Below are 14702 nucleotides of genomic sequence, written 5' to 3' on the forward strand. Positions count from 1 at the left end.
GCATGATGGTGCGCGTCTGTAGCCCCAGCTACTCAGGAGGCTGAGGCGGGAGGATCTCTTTAGCCCAGGAGTTCAAGGCTGCAGAGAGCCACGATCCCACCACTTCACTTCAGCCTGGGGACACGGCCAGATCCCGTCTCTAAAAAGCAATAAATAAATAGAGGAGGGTGTCTAACAGGCTCTCAACAGATATTTAGCTTGAGTTCTATACTTCCCTTTTTCCAGGTCATTCCTCCTCTTCTACACTTAATTCCCACTCTGCTCCCTCTTCACTGCCCACGCCCCTTCCAGGAGTCCTGCCTGTTGCCGCGAACTCTAATGACGGTCCCATTCACCTCGTACCCCTTTTCCCGCCTTTTTCCCCCTCAAGCCTCCAAAGCGCGAGGACCTCATTGTCCTCCTCCCCCATCCTTCAACCAGCCCACAGGACAGCCGCGTTACCATGACGACCGGGCTCCTAGAAGCTGCAGTCAAGGACCTGGTTGCCATGGTTTCCGCTTCTCCGCCTCCAGCCCCGCCCGCGCGCCCCGCGGCGTCGGCGCCTGCGCAGACCGCGGCGCGCCGGGACTCGGAGCCTGGGCGGGACGGGGCGGCGCTTCGGACGAGAGGGAGGGAAGCCAGAGAAAGGATAAGAAAGGGAGTGGGGCTGGCGCCTACGGTGGCCGAAGTGGGACGCGCCGAGCCGGAGGCTGCAGGATGGTAGGCTGTACGAAGAGGGAGGGGAGGGGGAAGCGAGGGGCGTGGGCTGCACCTGTGGGGGTCCTCCGGGGCCGCCCTCGGGGTGAGCCGCCCTGTCTTCCCTCTGGTCCTCGGAGGCCTCCCTTGCCTCGGCGGGTGGGCGAGTCAGGCTCGGGAGGAAGAGGGGGAGGTGGCCTTCGGGAGAGGGGCGGGGAGGGGCGCATTTGCTGGGCGAGCGGGGGCTGTTGAGGGGGCGGCAGGACCGTCCCGAGCCGGGAGGGGCGCTCGGGTCTCGGCCCCCGGAGGTCCCTCGATCCTTGCCGCAGGGAAGCCGCCGGAAGCAGAGGGGCGCGGGGGTCTCTTTGCGGAGGGAAGGAGCGGGGGTCACTGGTCACCGAGACCCCCTTCACGGGCGGTCCAGGCGGGAGCAGGGGCCCCGGTGGGGAGCGGGGTGCGGGCGGGGAGTTTCCGGGTCGGAGGAGGGAGCGCCCTGCCTGGGTTCGTGGCCGCGGTCTCCTAGAGGCTGGGCCCAGGTGGGGAAGCGAAGTGGGCTCGAGGTTTTGTGGCCAGGGACCCAGGCTTTGGGATCCGGGGCTCTCTGCTCCCCCATCCCACTCTCTTTCCGGAACTCAGGCCTTCCGTCTTCCTGCTCGCTCCCCACCCCCCTATCTGAGCCGCACGAGGCTCCCTGGCACCCCTCTTTTCCCCTCCACTAAAAAAAATCAATTCCCCTGAATTCTGATTTTTTACCTACTAAGCTAGTACAGTGCCACACACCTAGGGATTCCAGCTCTCGACATGTCCCTGGATAGGAGAGCTGCTGGGGGAAGGAGAAGACTCCAGGATGTGGCCCAGACCCCCTGGAACGGAGAACCTGGGGTGCACTGGGCAGCGAGGGTTCTGTCTTCCATCCCACTTGACCCAGCTAACTGTCTGTTCTCAGACATTCTTTAGGGGAACCCCCTGGGTGGAGGGGGCCCTAACTGAGGGAGATTGATCACCTGGTATCTGAGGAGGAGTGGGCACTTAGCAGGAGGCACCCTAAAAGGAAGAAGAGTTAAGAGAAATTGTAAGAGACCAAATGCCTGGGTGCCTGCAGAGAGGAAGGTGGGATTTGGGCATCTGCATACCCTGTGTGGTGTTGCAGATACATAAGGCAGAAGGATACCCCTGGGCGTAGGACTGGCACTGGAGGGCCCTCTGTTTGGACATCATTAAGATCTTATGGCTAGGATGGGGTGGAGAATTGAGGTAGCTTCTCCAGAGACAAAATACCAGATTTCAGCATGGCGGTGGGTAGAGGAGGGTGGAAGAGAACAGGCATTTCTTTGGCATCAGCTACTGGCTTCTTGTCACTGTGCTAGGCATTTTACTTTGGGAAGCAGAACCAGAAAGCAAGAGATTAGGAAATCATCGCGATAATAATAATACCTAAAAGCCAGGCACAGTAATCACATGCCTGTAATCCCAGCCCTTTAGGAGGCCAAGGTGAGCGGATCACCTGAAGCCAGGAGTTCGAGACCAGGGCCTGGCCGACATGATGAAAACCCACTGCTACTAAAAATAGAAAAATTAGCCAGGTGTGGTGGCCTGTGCCTGTAATTCCAGCACTCAGGAGGCTGAGGCATGAGAATCGCTGGAACCCAGGAGGCGGAGGTTGCAGTGAACAGTGACCACTACACTCCAACCTGGGCGACAGAGAGAGACTCTGTCCCAAACAGAGTAATAATAATACCTAATATATTAGACTACCTGCCTGTGCTAGGGACTTGCCTATATCAACTCATTTAGTCTCTCCTAACAAATGTGCAAGGCAGGTATGATGTCCATTTTACAGATAAGGAAACTGAGGCCCAGAGAGAGAGTAGTCATTGGCCTAAGGCTCCGCCTAACTAGTAGAGAGAGTCAGGATGTGAACCCAAATGACAGAGTCAGAAGCTCTGACTTCCCCCTGCTGGTGGAAACACCCAGGGATGATTGCAAGGGGCTGGATGTTGGGAGAAGGTAGAGAAGACTGAGCCGGATGAGTTTGGGGAATGTGTGTTTACACTCGGTTCTGCCCTTCCATCCCTCCCCCCACCCCCCGCCGCAGATGCGGTTTATGCTGCTATTCAGCCGGCAGGGAAAGCTGCGGCTGCAAAAATGGTACCTGGCCACTTCGGACAAAGAACGGAAGAAGATGGTGCGAGAGCTCATGCAGGTTGTCCTGGCTCGCAAGCCCAAGATGTGCAGCTTCCTGGAGTGGAGGGACCTCAAAGTTGTCTATAAGAGGTGACTCCCCACCTACTTTCAGACCTGCCTAGATTCGCATTGGGCAGGGGTTTCAGATGGCTGAGAAATGGTTGTCCCTTAGGTCACGGAGACCTGGGAAGCTGAGGACATCTGGAGGACAGTGATGAATGCCAGCTTCCTTTGTTTTTTTTTTTTCCTCCCAAACTCTTCTTAAAGAAGTTCTCGTTTACCACTTGGCTTTGCTCACATGCAACACCTGCCTCACACACGCGTCCCTTTAGGCCCTATCTTGCCCCACTGCGCATGTCTCTTACAGGCAAAGGTCCTGCCCTACTTTTCCTAACACACGCCCCCACCCTTTCTGGTTCCTTCTCCTCGGATCAGGTACATTGCTTGGCCCAGGTTTTTGCTGAGTCAGACTTAGGAGGTCAGAGGGCAGGAAGGAAAAAGCATGTGTTCTTTGACTGTTTTTAAGATAGCACTAAGAGGCCAGTGAGTTACTATTTACATGCCCTGGGGCCACCCCACCTGTGACCAGCCAGGGCACAGAGCACCTCCAGGCTGGTGGGAGGTTTGAGCCCAGAATGCTTGGGTCCTGAAGCAGGCTTGTGGCAATGTCTCATGCGTTCCTCTCCACAGATATGCCAGCCTCTACTTCTGCTGTGCCATCGAGGGCCAAGACAATGAGCTCATCACGCTGGAGCTGATCCACCGATACGTGGAGCTCTTAGACAAATACTTTGGCAGTGTGAGTCCCCTCTGCCCCCGGTTTCCTTTCCCAGCAATCCCCTTTCTAGCAAACTTTGAGGCCCCTCCAGTCTCTGCGCTGGAAGCCTCAGGGGAGAGGTGAAGTTGGAGCAGTAAGAACAGTAATTAATTTCCCTTTTTAAGCTCTAAGCCTATTAACCACGTTCTGTAATGGTGAGTGGGGAGGCCGGGGGCAGGATCAGGCACCTAATCTCCGCTTACAGCTTAGCTCGGACTTTTCACACAGAGACCAAATTCAGATTTTTTTCTTTATTTTAAATTTTTATTTTTTTTAGAGACCCAGCCTCACCCTGTTAACTGGAGGAATGCCTGCCATAGCTGGAGTGCGGTGGCGCAATCATAGCTCACTGCAGCCTTAACCTCTGGCCTCCAGCCACCCTCCTGCCTCAGTCCCCCGATGTGCTGGGACCGCAGGTGCACACTACCACACCCAGCTAATTTTTGTATTTTTTTTTCTTTAGAGATGGGGTCTCACTGTATTGCCCAGGCTGGTCTTTAACTCTGGGGCTCAAACGATCCTCCCACCTCAGCCTCCCAAAGTCTGGGAATACAGGCATGAGCCACTGTACCCGCCCTCATAGTTAGATTCTTATCACTGGTTCCTGACCTTGGATTTACATTGGAATCTTCTGGAGAATTTTTTTTTTTTTCGAGATGGAGTTTCGCTCTTGTTACCCAGGCTGGAGTGCAATGGCGCGATCTCGGCTCACCGCAACCTCCGCCTCCTGGGTTCAGGCAATTCTCCTGCCTCAGCCTCCCGAGTAGCTGGGATTACAGGCACGCGCCACCATGCCCAGCTAATGTTTTATATTTTTAGTAGAGACGGGGTTTCGCCATGTTGACCAGGATGGTCTCGATCTCTTGCCCTTGTGATCCACCCGCCTCGGCCTCCCAAAGTGCTGGGATTACAGGCTTGAGCCACCGCGCCCGGCCTGGAGAATTTTTTTTGAATAGCAATGTCCAGGTTCCACTCCTAGAGATTCTGAAATAACTTATCTGAGGGACGGCTCAGTTCTTAAATGGGGCATAGTAATAACTCCCTAACTTGTGTCCTGCTTAACAATTTATAAAGTGCTTTCGGGTCCTCTTGGTTGCTTCTTATCCCATCCTCTCACTAGGTGTTGGTATTTCCATCTTCAGACCAGAAAACTGAGACTCAGAGATGTTTTAGGACATGTTTAGCTAGATGGCTGGTGGCAGAGCCCTGCTTAGAACTCAAGTCTCTTACCCTGTGGTCCAATCCTGCCCCACCATGTCTAGGAAGAGGGGGCTAGCCCAGCCTTTGGTGGGAACAATGTCACAGATTTTAGGGGAAAGGCAAGGTGAGCCATAGACAAAAGTAGACAGGACAACTAATGTTTCATGATCAGGAGGAAAGAGGAAGAGGGGAAAAAACTAATTCAAGGCAAGCCGCGGTGGTTCACGCCTGTGATCCCAGCACTTTGGGAAGCTGAGGCAGGCAGGTCACTTGAGGCCAGAAGTTCGAGACCAGCCTGGCCAACATGGCAAGACCCTATCTCTACAAAATATTTTTCAAATTAGCTGGGCATGATAGCACGTACCTGTAGTCCCAGCTACTCAGGAAGCTGAGGCAGGAGGATCACTTGAGCCCAGGAGTTCGAGGCTGCAGTGAGCTATAATCATGCCACTGCACTCCCCAGCCTGGACGACGACGGAGCAAGAGACCCTGTCTCTAATAAAATAGCAAAACCAAAAAAAGTGAAAAAGCTGAACCGACTACTAAGGCTTGGGTGTTGGGGACAGAACCCAAGGTGGGAGGCGCGGTCTTGAAAAGGAAGTGGCTGCAGTCACATGTCTACGCTCAACTTGGCCTCCCCCTGCCCCGTCCTCCCAGGTGTGCGAGCTGGACATCATCTTCAACTTTGAGAAGGCCTACTTCATCCTGGATGAGTTTTTGATGGGGGGGGACGTCCAGGACACCTCCAAGAAGAGTGTGCTGAAAGCCATCGAGCAGGCCGACCTACTGCAGGAGGTACGGGCCAGGGACAGTGAGGAGGAGGAGGAAGCTCACAGTGGCAGACGCGCTGCCCGCCCTGCCCACCATCGCCAAGGGGGACTCCCTCCCTGTGATATCTGACCCCCAGCACACCCAGCTCTCCAGCTTACCCTGAAGCCCTGACCCCCTGGGGTGGGAGGTAGGGTGGCAGATAGCCCACCTGTGTACCCCTCACTCCAAGCCGTCCCTACCCCAAACCCCAGATGTCTCGTGGCCACTCAGTCTCCTTTGTTTAATTCTCTGAGTAATGCTTAACGCCAAAGGTTAAGGGTTCGCTTTGGAGTTAAGGGTTGCTTGCAGAATTGGAGAAGGGGCACCTGATAGATCTTACTTTTCTTCCCTGATTTCTGCCCCCACCCCTCTTTTATTTATTTTTTTTTAAACATGCACATACTCCAAAGCCTCTGCTTCTTAGGAGGAAGAGGCTATGGGGATTTGGGGGCTGGGGCAGAGGGCACCTGGATGTTGGTTCTCGCTGCTCTCTGACACCCCCGCCCTCACCCCATTACTGCCTGCCCCCTCTCTGCTGTGCCATCACCGGGCCCTGGTGCAGGGAGATGAGTCACCGGAATCTGCAGTGATGAGCGAGCCCGGCCTGAGCTGGCTCTGAGGAGGGGGAGAGATGGGGGGTGGGGGGGGGGCTCATCTCTGCAGTGAGAGAGAGGGCAGAACTGAACTTGCCACCCCACTGGTAGAGCTTCACCTTCAACACGCGCACACACACACACACACACACACACACACACACATGCCCTGGCACACACACCCACCATGTCACCGGTGTTCCGCTCAGACCCTAATGACGCATCTCCCTGCAGTCTGGTTCACCTTCCCTCAGGCACTTGGCAGTCACCTCCCACTGCCTCCCCCTACTCTGAAAAACAAGACCCAGCCAGCTGTACCCCCCAGGCCCCCAGAAAGATCTCCCACCTCCCCATCCTGGCTTCACTCCCTTTACTCCCAGGTGCCAAGGCGGGGCTCCTGCTCACCAAGCTCCTGGCTTTGGGTTCTCTGGGTGGTGATGGACTCAACCTGGACCCCACCTGTCACTGTTGGCTGGCCCCGGGAGGCTGGTGGGGCCCCCCCAAAGGGCTCGCTGGTCTGGCCTTGGGCTCACATTGGCTTTTCTCCCCCTCCCTCATGTCTGTGCCTCCCCCGTCTGACTCTTCCTCGTGACTGCTGTCTTGCCCACCCTGTCGGCCTCTCCTGGTGTCTCTGCGTCACCCTCTGTCTGTCTCTGCCTTAGGAGGATGAGTCTCCGCGGAGTGTGCTGGAGGAGATGGGTCTGGCATAGCCCCCGCCCGGCCGGGGCGTGGAGATGGGGTCCTGGCAGTGGGGTGCCAACGGCCGCTTCTCCTCTGCCCAGGGCGCTGTTCTTGGTGGGACTCAGCTGCCCCTCCTCTGCTGCCTCACCTTCTTCTGGAGTGAGCTGTGGGCTCAGGCCCTTCAAACATTCCCTCCCTCCACCCCCTACCTCCATTTTCCCCTTTTCCCACTGAAGGTTTTAAGAGCTAGGAGGCAGGAAAATGTGACCCAGATGGGGGTGCTGTTGGCTTTTATTCCCTGCCTTTGCAGAACCGATGTCACCCCAGACGTCCTCTCCTCCCTAATAACTGTAAATATATAAATAATCTGGGTTAAAGGGAAAAGGTTTTCAGGGCGTTTCTCTTCCTCTCTGCCCCGTAACCTACCTCCACCCTCCCGATAGCCAGGGCGGCTTCTCTGCCTGGGAGGGAAGCCTGGCCCCCCCTTTCTCCTTGGCTGCAGCTGGCCTCTATCCTGTGTCAGGGAGGAACAACATAGTTAATTTTTTTCTAACCCTGCCACTTTGAGGGAAGGAAGGGGTGGGGGAAGGGCAAGCTTTACCGGACCGTGGTCCTGGCCCTGCCCCTCTTTCACTCCAGTTCTGGGTGAGGCAGGAGCTGGGAGGGGCGGGGAGGGGGAAGTGTCTGCCTTTATTTCCTTTCTTCTGAAATAAAAGGAAAAGCATTTCTGGACTTTGCTGGCCTTGGGCTCTGTGAAGGAGGGCAGGGCTGCTGGCATCATCGGAAGACCAAAGGATCCTGCCCGTCCTGGGAAGAAGCGAAGTAGAGAGCACTCAGCGAAATTAGAATTCCAGATACACGAGGAGTCATTTTGGGGATAAATGTGTCCCATGCAATGTTTGGGACACACCCGACTCTCAAACTGCATCCGTTGTGTATCTGGAATTTCAAATTTCCTGTCCTGTATTTTATCCGACCACCTCACCTGAAACAAGAGTTTTATGCAGAATGCCTCTGCAAACAGGCTGCCCCCAACTCCCTGAGCTGCCTTTACAGGAGGAGGAACAGCTCCTCATGATGTGGGTTCATTGTGAGGGGATTTCATTTGCCCAGTTTAGTTTCATTTGAATCAGTTCACAGGTACCTGTGATTAGAGAAGTCTAAGATGAGACGTTGAGGTGCAGGTCGCTTAAGCCCAGGAATTCCAGACCAGCTGAGCAACATGGCAAAACCCCATCTCTACCAAAAAAAAAAAAAAAAAAAAAATTAGCTGGGCATGGTGGCGTGCACCTGTAGTCCAAGCTACTCAGGAGGCTGAGGTGGGAGGATCACCTGAGCCCAGGAATTCTAGGTTGCAGTGAGCTGTGATCACGCCACTACACTGCAGCCTGGGCGACAGAGTGAGACCCTGTCTCAGGGGAAAAAAAAAAAAAAAAAAAAAGGGTTAAGAAGTGGCTTTAGTCAGGGTGTCTCTGTGGCTGCCACCCCCTCCTTCCCGCATTTCTGGCAAAGTACCTAGGACCAGAGAATATAGGAAGCAATGGAGGGAGCTGGGTGGGTGAACAGAGGAAACTCGAATTACCCACACAACCCCAGGATCTTGGGAAAAAGGAGCCCGGTGGCACCCAGAGCTGTGGCACCTCCTGCGGGGTACCTTTTTCTTTTGAACCAGAGGTTGCTGGACCTATCCTAGACAATTGGCTCTTTTATTGCATTCCGCTGGGCTTCTCTGTCAAGCCCTGGGGAAAGATGACTTTACCACCATCCCCCAAGCTGGAAGTGGAATTTCGAGTTTCTTAATGTGTGTGAGCCATAATCTCCTCTAAAAACAGTTTCAGGACTTTCCCCACTCATCCTCGCCTTGGGGACAGGACACAGGAGGAGATGGGGACTGTGGCTGGCGCTTCCCTCACCGCCCCTTGGGAAGGACCACACAGGCCCAAGGGGACGGGTGAATAACCGAGAACAAAGTCCTAATAAAATAGTCACTTTTATTTCTTAGCAAAACTATTTCCTCCGTGAGGGATATTTACAACAGAGAAAGGAAAGAAGGGGTCAATTCACAGCGACGTGGAGAGGTTGGAGGGGCTCGTGGGAGGCCAGAAGGGCTGGAGACAGACACACTTCACACAATTAATTGGAACTGCTTTTTCCGGTTTCGGATGGGGACATCCCCAGAGGGACTTGATGGGGCCGGAGTCCCCCGCAGGGAGGGAACTGGCACAAACCAGCGGTCCTCCTGGGCTGGTCCCGGGTCACCCGCGGGTGAGCTCGGGGAGTTCGGGCTCTGGACCCGGGAAGGGGGTCTGGCAGGTCCCGGCGCAGCCTGGGAACGGGGGCGGGGCTGAGGGACGGGGGCGGGGCGCATGCAAAACCGAGGGGGAGCGGGCGACACGGAGGGGGGCGGTGGCGCGCGCGGCGGGGGCGCGCGGGGGCGGGGCCGAGGCGGGTCACGGGCGCCGGAGCAGCACGTGCTCGATGTAATTCTCCAGCTCCTCCTGCTCCTGCAGCCGGCGCTCCTCCGCCTCCGCCTCCTCCTGAGCGCGCCGAGCCTGGGCCTCCCGGCCGGGATAGTGGCGCGAAGGCGGCAAGGCGTGGTGGTAGTGGCGGCGGCGCGAGGCCGAGGGCGGCTGCAGTGTCCGCGGCCGGATGTAGTTGGGGAAAGGGTGGTACGGCCCTGGCGGGTACACCTCGTCCTCCTCCCGATCCCAGGGCGGGAGCACCTCGTTCCAGTCCGGCAGTTCTTCCCGAGCGGGGGCGGGGGCGGGGGGCGGGGGTTGCGGGGAGCGGACGTGGGTGGGAGCGGGGGCGACCCGGGGGGGCGGCACTGGCTCGGGAGGGGCGTTCTTCTTCCGCTTCCGTTTCTCCTCCACCTCCTCGATGATGCTGACCACGTCGTCCGCTGGCAGGTGGAGTTTGGTGGACAGCTCAATAAGGCTGTCGATCGTCTGCGGGTCCATCTCCTCGTCGTCGTCCTCCTCCTCCCCGCCCTCCTCTGCCCCCTTGGCCTCCTTCTGCCGGTGGCCCGGCGTCTCTTCCTGGGAGCGCTTGTCCTCCGCTCCGGCTTCCCCGTCCTCCTCCTCTGCGAACAGGAGCGCATTCTGCCGCGCCCTCTCCGCCTCCTCCGCCTCTGCCTCCGCCTCCGCCGCCTCCTCATCCTCTTCCCCCACCCTCTCCTCCCCGCCGCGTCTCTCCTGCTCCGCCTCCTCCTCCCTTGCGCTCTCTCGCTCCTCTGCCGCCTCCTGCAGCCCCCGACCCCCCAGGCCGCGCTGCCGGGCCCCGCCCTGCAGCAAATACTGGAGCAGCAGGTCCGAGGCGAGGTCGGCCAGCCGCTCTTCCTGCGCCGCGGCCTGCCGCGTGGCCTCTGCCTGCCGCCGCCCGGCCTCCACCTGCGCCAGCCCTTGCTGGAGAAGGCGCTCGCCCGCCTCAGAGCCACCCAGGAGTGCGCTCTCCGGCCGGCGCGCCTTGGGGAACGGGGCGGCCAGGCCTTGGTACGCCTTGGACAGGGGTGCCAATGCCTCGCCTAGGTGTGTTTTGGGGGAGGACACTCCTTCCCCGAACTTGTGGGTTTCGGGAAGGGACCCGCTCTCGGGCATACGCGCCTGGAATTGCGAGGGGGCCGGGGGTGGCAGGGGCGCGCGCTCCGGGACGCGCGCCTGGAACTCTCCCCAGGAAGCGCGCCACACGCGTTCTGGCCCCGGGCTCTCCAGATTCACTCGGGTCAGCGTGTGCGTGCGGGTTTCTGTCTCTGCTGCCGCCGTCTCCTGCTGGCGCTTGGCGCTACTTGGACTAAAATCTCGCAGTTCCTGGAGCAGGGACGCTAGCGCCTCGAGCTCCTCGGAGGGATCGCTCGCTTCCGGCCCATTCTCCGGAGTCTGAGGGCGAGGCGGAGCCGCGGGCGCCGGACTGTCCGGCGCCGGGAGGCTGTGGGTCTGGCTGCGCACGGTCTCGGTCAGCAGAGCTTCAGCAGCTTCTTCCGCCGGCTCCTGCTGGGAGCCGCTCGGTGCCGGGGGCGAGGCGGGGCGGTCGAGTGCCTGCAGCAGCACCGCGGCCAGCGCCCGGGGATCCACGCCCTGGAAAAGCTCTCCCTCGTCCTGCGGCTCGGAATTCCGAGCTGCTCGGACCTCTGGGGCGCTGCCATCCTTTGGCCCGGGCACTGCGTCCCCCGCCACTGGCTCTTTATGCTCAGAGCTGAGGGGAGGAGGCTGCGCCTCAGGGCGACCAGAGGGTGCTGCCCCTAACCCCTTGATTAGCAGAAGGCAGAAGAGGGCGGAAGCCGGCAATCTGAGGGCTTTCATGACCAAGAGGCTGCCAGAGACTGAAAAATAGAAGGGACCAAAAAAAAAAAAAAAAAAAAGGATTTCTGTAAGAATTCCCCTCTCTAGATCTATGTTCCCTTCCCCCACCTTTCAGCAGGAAACCCAGGGCTTCCCTGATCCCTCTAACCTTACCCAGAAGAGGAACGTTTAGGAGCAAAGGAGGAAGATGTTGTGCCGATCTCTGGAGTCATGTAAATGGGAAAAGAACGCCCGAAGCCCTCGCTTACCCAGGGCTTCCTCGCCCCCTTCCCTGAGCCATCTCACTGCCATCGCCCACGTACTAAGCAGCAATATGGGGGAAAAAAATCTCTGCTCCCTCCCTCCCCGTAGGACTCCCCGGATGGTGCGTGGGCGACTTCAGCAGCGAAAGAAAAAGCTGCGACTCCCCCGTTTACCGGGGACCCTTACCAGGAGGCTCCCGCTGTGCTTGCAACACCCCCATCGAGAGGAGCGAGAACCCTCCCTCACGCCCACGGTTTGAGGGACGGACAGCGGAGTATTTACCAGCTGGTGTCACGAAGCGGGAGGTGGAGAGGAGGGTCGGGGCGGGATGGGGACTGGGGAAGATCGGGACGCGTCTGCCTCGGCTCCGAGCGGTGGCCGGGGTACGAGCGACGGTCGAGGTCTGGCGTCCCCTGGGCTGGGCTCAGCTGGGTCGGCGCGGCTCCGGGCGGCTCGCTCGCTCCGGCTTCAGCACGCTGGACAGCGCCCGCGCCTCCACCGCTTTATAAAGGGGAGAGCGCGGGGTCACGTGGGCGCGCCCCGCCCCATTGACGTCAATGTTCATTCATGGGGAAGCGGGCGGGCGCCTGGAGGAGGCAGGACGCCCTACGATTGGAGGGTGCCTGCCTCTCCCGGCCTGCGCCTGCGCGCTGGGGCCTTCGGCTGGAGGGGTGTGCGCTAGCGGAGCTCCGGGAAATGAATGAATGAATGAATGAATGAAATGCTGAAGCGGGCGGGGCGGGGGGCTATGAATGAATGAAGGAGGGACGAGGAGAAAAGGATGAATGAATGAATGGGAGAATGAATGGAAGGGTGGATGCAGAGGCGCTGGAAGGCGGGAGGGTGGGTTGCAGAGCAACTTGGAGCTGCTGGATGGAGTCCGCCGTTGCCGAGTGGACTTGGAAAAGGGCAGCCCCAGCGTCTGACTGGGCACCAGTGGGAGATAAATACTGGGGAGGGGAAGGATAAAGATTCGACAGCAGAGGAGGGGGCCGGGCTCGCCACCCCGAGACCACACGCCCAAGGACGGCATGAACCTGAGTACGGGGGGACATATCTGCGCGCCTGCAGGCGCTGTCCGTGGATCGGCGGTGCAGGGTGGCAGCCCCCTGGCAGGGACAGATGGGTGGATCTTGCGGTTTTGGTAATCCCATCGGAAAGGGTCGGAGTCGGAAGAGAAGGGGGATGGAATGAGGATGTGTGTGCCTCTGGGTCGTTTGTTTCACGACCCGTGCTGTGTCTGGAGAAAAAGGTGTGTCTGTCCTTCTGTCCCCCAACTGCCGCGCGTGTCAAGGCCCCCCGCTGTGCCCCCTTCGGCCCATCTCTTCCCATTCTCCCCCAGTCGCTTTCCCTCCAGCCACTTCCCTCCCCCAAGGACGTTTGGAGGGCGAGACCAGACCAGGTGGGGAGGGGGTTGCGCAGGTGGGGGGTGACTCAACTCCAGCTCTCTCCACCGCTTAAAGGGAAGGTTTGAATGCGATGGGAGGGGGGCATGCAACGTCACAGATGCCCCCTTTCTGCTACCAGACCCTTCGACCGTATCTCCTGCCAGAGGGGTTGAGGCTGGGGGCTTGGACAGCTAGAGGTTCCGGGGGTGGGGGGCGATGACGCACAGATTTGCGCAAAGAGAATCCATCAGCGAGCCGGGTCCGGTGAAGGGAGACCAGCCGTGGGCGGGGGTGGGGGAAGAGGACGGAAATGGGGAGGGGGCAGGGGAGAGGAGAGGGTGGCAAGGGGGGCAGCCACTGCAGGAATGAAGGGGAGGGAGGGAGGAAGGCTGGAGGGGGCTGCGGTGCTGGCAGAGAGCGGTGCGGGGGCGTGGACAGGGAAGGGGGGAACGACAATGACACACGCCAGACACACACGAACTGCGGACACAGAGATGCTCGTGGGCACACGCAGGGCACCCGCACCCTAAGACTCTGAAAACCGAGGTCAGGGCTGTCTGCCAGGGGCTCAGAGACTCTTTCAGAAACAGTCCTCACCCCCCTCCTCACCTCTTCCTAGAACTGACCCTCCTTCCAACCCCCCCCCCCCACACACACACACACTCACGTGCTTTCTCTCTATAACCAGCAGTGGCTTCTCGCTTCCATCAGTGGCTCGACTTTCCCAGAAGAAAGCCCATCAGCTCTGCGGGGAAATAAATGGGGAGGAGTGGAGAGGGAGGAAAGAGAGAAGAGATGGGGGCAGGGGAGGAGGAAGGAAGGAAAGGATCTGGAACAGGTAGAAGGAGCAGGCTAAAGGAGAGACAGAGAGAGAGGGGGGGAAAAAAACACTGAGAACCAAGGTGACAGTGGAGATTCCAAAGAAAGGAGGGAAAAGCGGGTTAGGAGACCCTGAGGCAATGCCTCCCATCCCCACACACAACTAGCCACAGCTTCCCCTCCTTCCTTTCCTCTCCCTCCATCACCCCTTCATCTTCCCAGCCTGGATACAGAGAGCAGTGGGATGAGGAAGGGGTCACGTTACCTTCCTGAGGAGGATGAATCAGAGAGAGATGGCTCAGACATCTGGAGAGGGGGAGGGGAAGCCATTCAAGAGAGAAGGGAGAGGGGAGGGAGGGAGCCAAGGGGGCTGACTGAGTGCTGATGGGGATTAGAGACCAAGTTGCAAGATGAGAGACAGGCACCTAGAGAAACTGTATTTGCCTGTGGGCTTGTGTGTGTGCACACACACCTGGGTGTGCATGTACATGGCTTGTGCACGTATGTTTATATGTGTACAGAGATGAAATAGATACATGATGGGGGGCAGAAAAAGAAAGGGAATAGGGGAAACAATTGTGTATTTAATCAGATCAAGAGTAGATGGGCATGGTAGTGTTTCCAATTTAACTATGCAATGTTCTCTTCCAATCTGTGTGGCTGTGTTTGTGTTTGCTGCCAGGTGTGTGTGTATGCACGTGAGCGTGTGTGTGTTGGTGGGGGGGCGGTTCTTATCTCTTCTTCATGCTTGTATGCCCATGCAGTTTGGGGTCTTTGAACACACCAAGTTCTGGGCATCTGCTGGTGTCCGAAAACTGTGCCTGGCTTGGTGGTACACAATAATGTGTGTGTGAGCATACGCATGCCCCCACTCCCCATCCCTCCCTTCCTCCACTTAAGCTCAGAAGCCCAGGAGAGCTTCTCAGAAATCAGCATCCCCAAGGCTCCAGCATCTTGTGGTGAGGGAGCAGGGTGGAGGTGAATGCCTGGAGCA

General features: G+C 58.1%; 2 protein-coding genes across 3 annotated transcripts; one reads left to right on the top strand and one right to left on the bottom strand.

The window, feature by feature from the left end:
• The first annotated feature begins 588 nt into the window (after positions 1 to 588).
• Positions 589 to 7692, top strand: AP1S1 (adaptor related protein complex 1 subunit sigma 1). Its single transcript, XM_003934157.4, has 5 exons — positions 589 to 699; positions 2771 to 2949; positions 3550 to 3658; positions 5534 to 5671; positions 6942 to 7692. The coding sequence occupies exons 1-5, from the start codon at positions 697 to 699 to the stop codon at positions 6987 to 6989; spliced, it is 477 nt and encodes a 158-aa protein (XP_003934206.1). The 5' UTR covers positions 589 to 696; the 3' UTR covers positions 6990 to 7692.
• A 1239-nt stretch (positions 7693 to 8931) lies between these two features.
• VGF (VGF nerve growth factor inducible) lies at positions 8932 to 13974 on the bottom strand. 2 transcript variants are annotated; one of them, XM_039460407.2, is made up of 3 exons: positions 13557 to 13974; positions 11784 to 12002; positions 8932 to 11278 (listed from the first exon to the last, which is right to left on the bottom strand). In XM_039460407.2, the coding sequence occupies exon 3, from the start codon at positions 11256 to 11258 to the stop codon at positions 9411 to 9413; it is 1848 nt and encodes a 615-aa protein (XP_039316341.1). In that variant the 5' UTR covers positions 11259 to 11278; positions 11784 to 12002; positions 13557 to 13974; the 3' UTR covers positions 8932 to 9410. The 2 variants fall into 2 exon arrangements, with proteins under 2 accessions (XP_039316341.1, XP_039316342.1); XM_039460408.2 differs by lacking the exons at positions 11784 to 12002; positions 13557 to 13974 and adding an exon at positions 11412 to 11766 and having other exon boundaries at positions 9351 to 11278.
• Positions 13975 to 14702: the final 728 nt, after the last annotated feature.

This window comes from Saimiri boliviensis, chromosome 20, assembly GCF_048565385.1.
Source record: "Saimiri boliviensis isolate mSaiBol1 chromosome 20, mSaiBol1.pri, whole genome shotgun sequence".
In the NCBI taxonomy this organism is placed as follows: domain Eukaryota; kingdom Metazoa; phylum Chordata; class Mammalia; order Primates; family Cebidae; genus Saimiri; species Saimiri boliviensis.

What these genes read in the sequence shown, in the direction of transcription:
- AP1S1 (XM_003934157.4), top strand. An exon ending in CTCAAAGTTGTCTATAAGAG is followed by an intron (nt 2,950 to 3,549) that starts GTGACTCCCCAC and finishes TCCTCTCCACAG; the next exon opens with ATATGCCAGCCTCTACTTCT. An exon ending in AGGCCGACCTACTGCAGGAG is followed by an intron (nt 5,672 to 6,941) that starts GTACGGGCCAGG and finishes TCTCTGCCTTAG; the next exon opens with GAGGATGAGTCTCCGCGGAG.
- VGF (XM_039460407.2), bottom strand. Translation starts at nt 11,258, where the DNA reads ATGAAAGCCCTCAGATTGCCGGCTTCCGCCCTCTTCTGCCTTCTGCTA.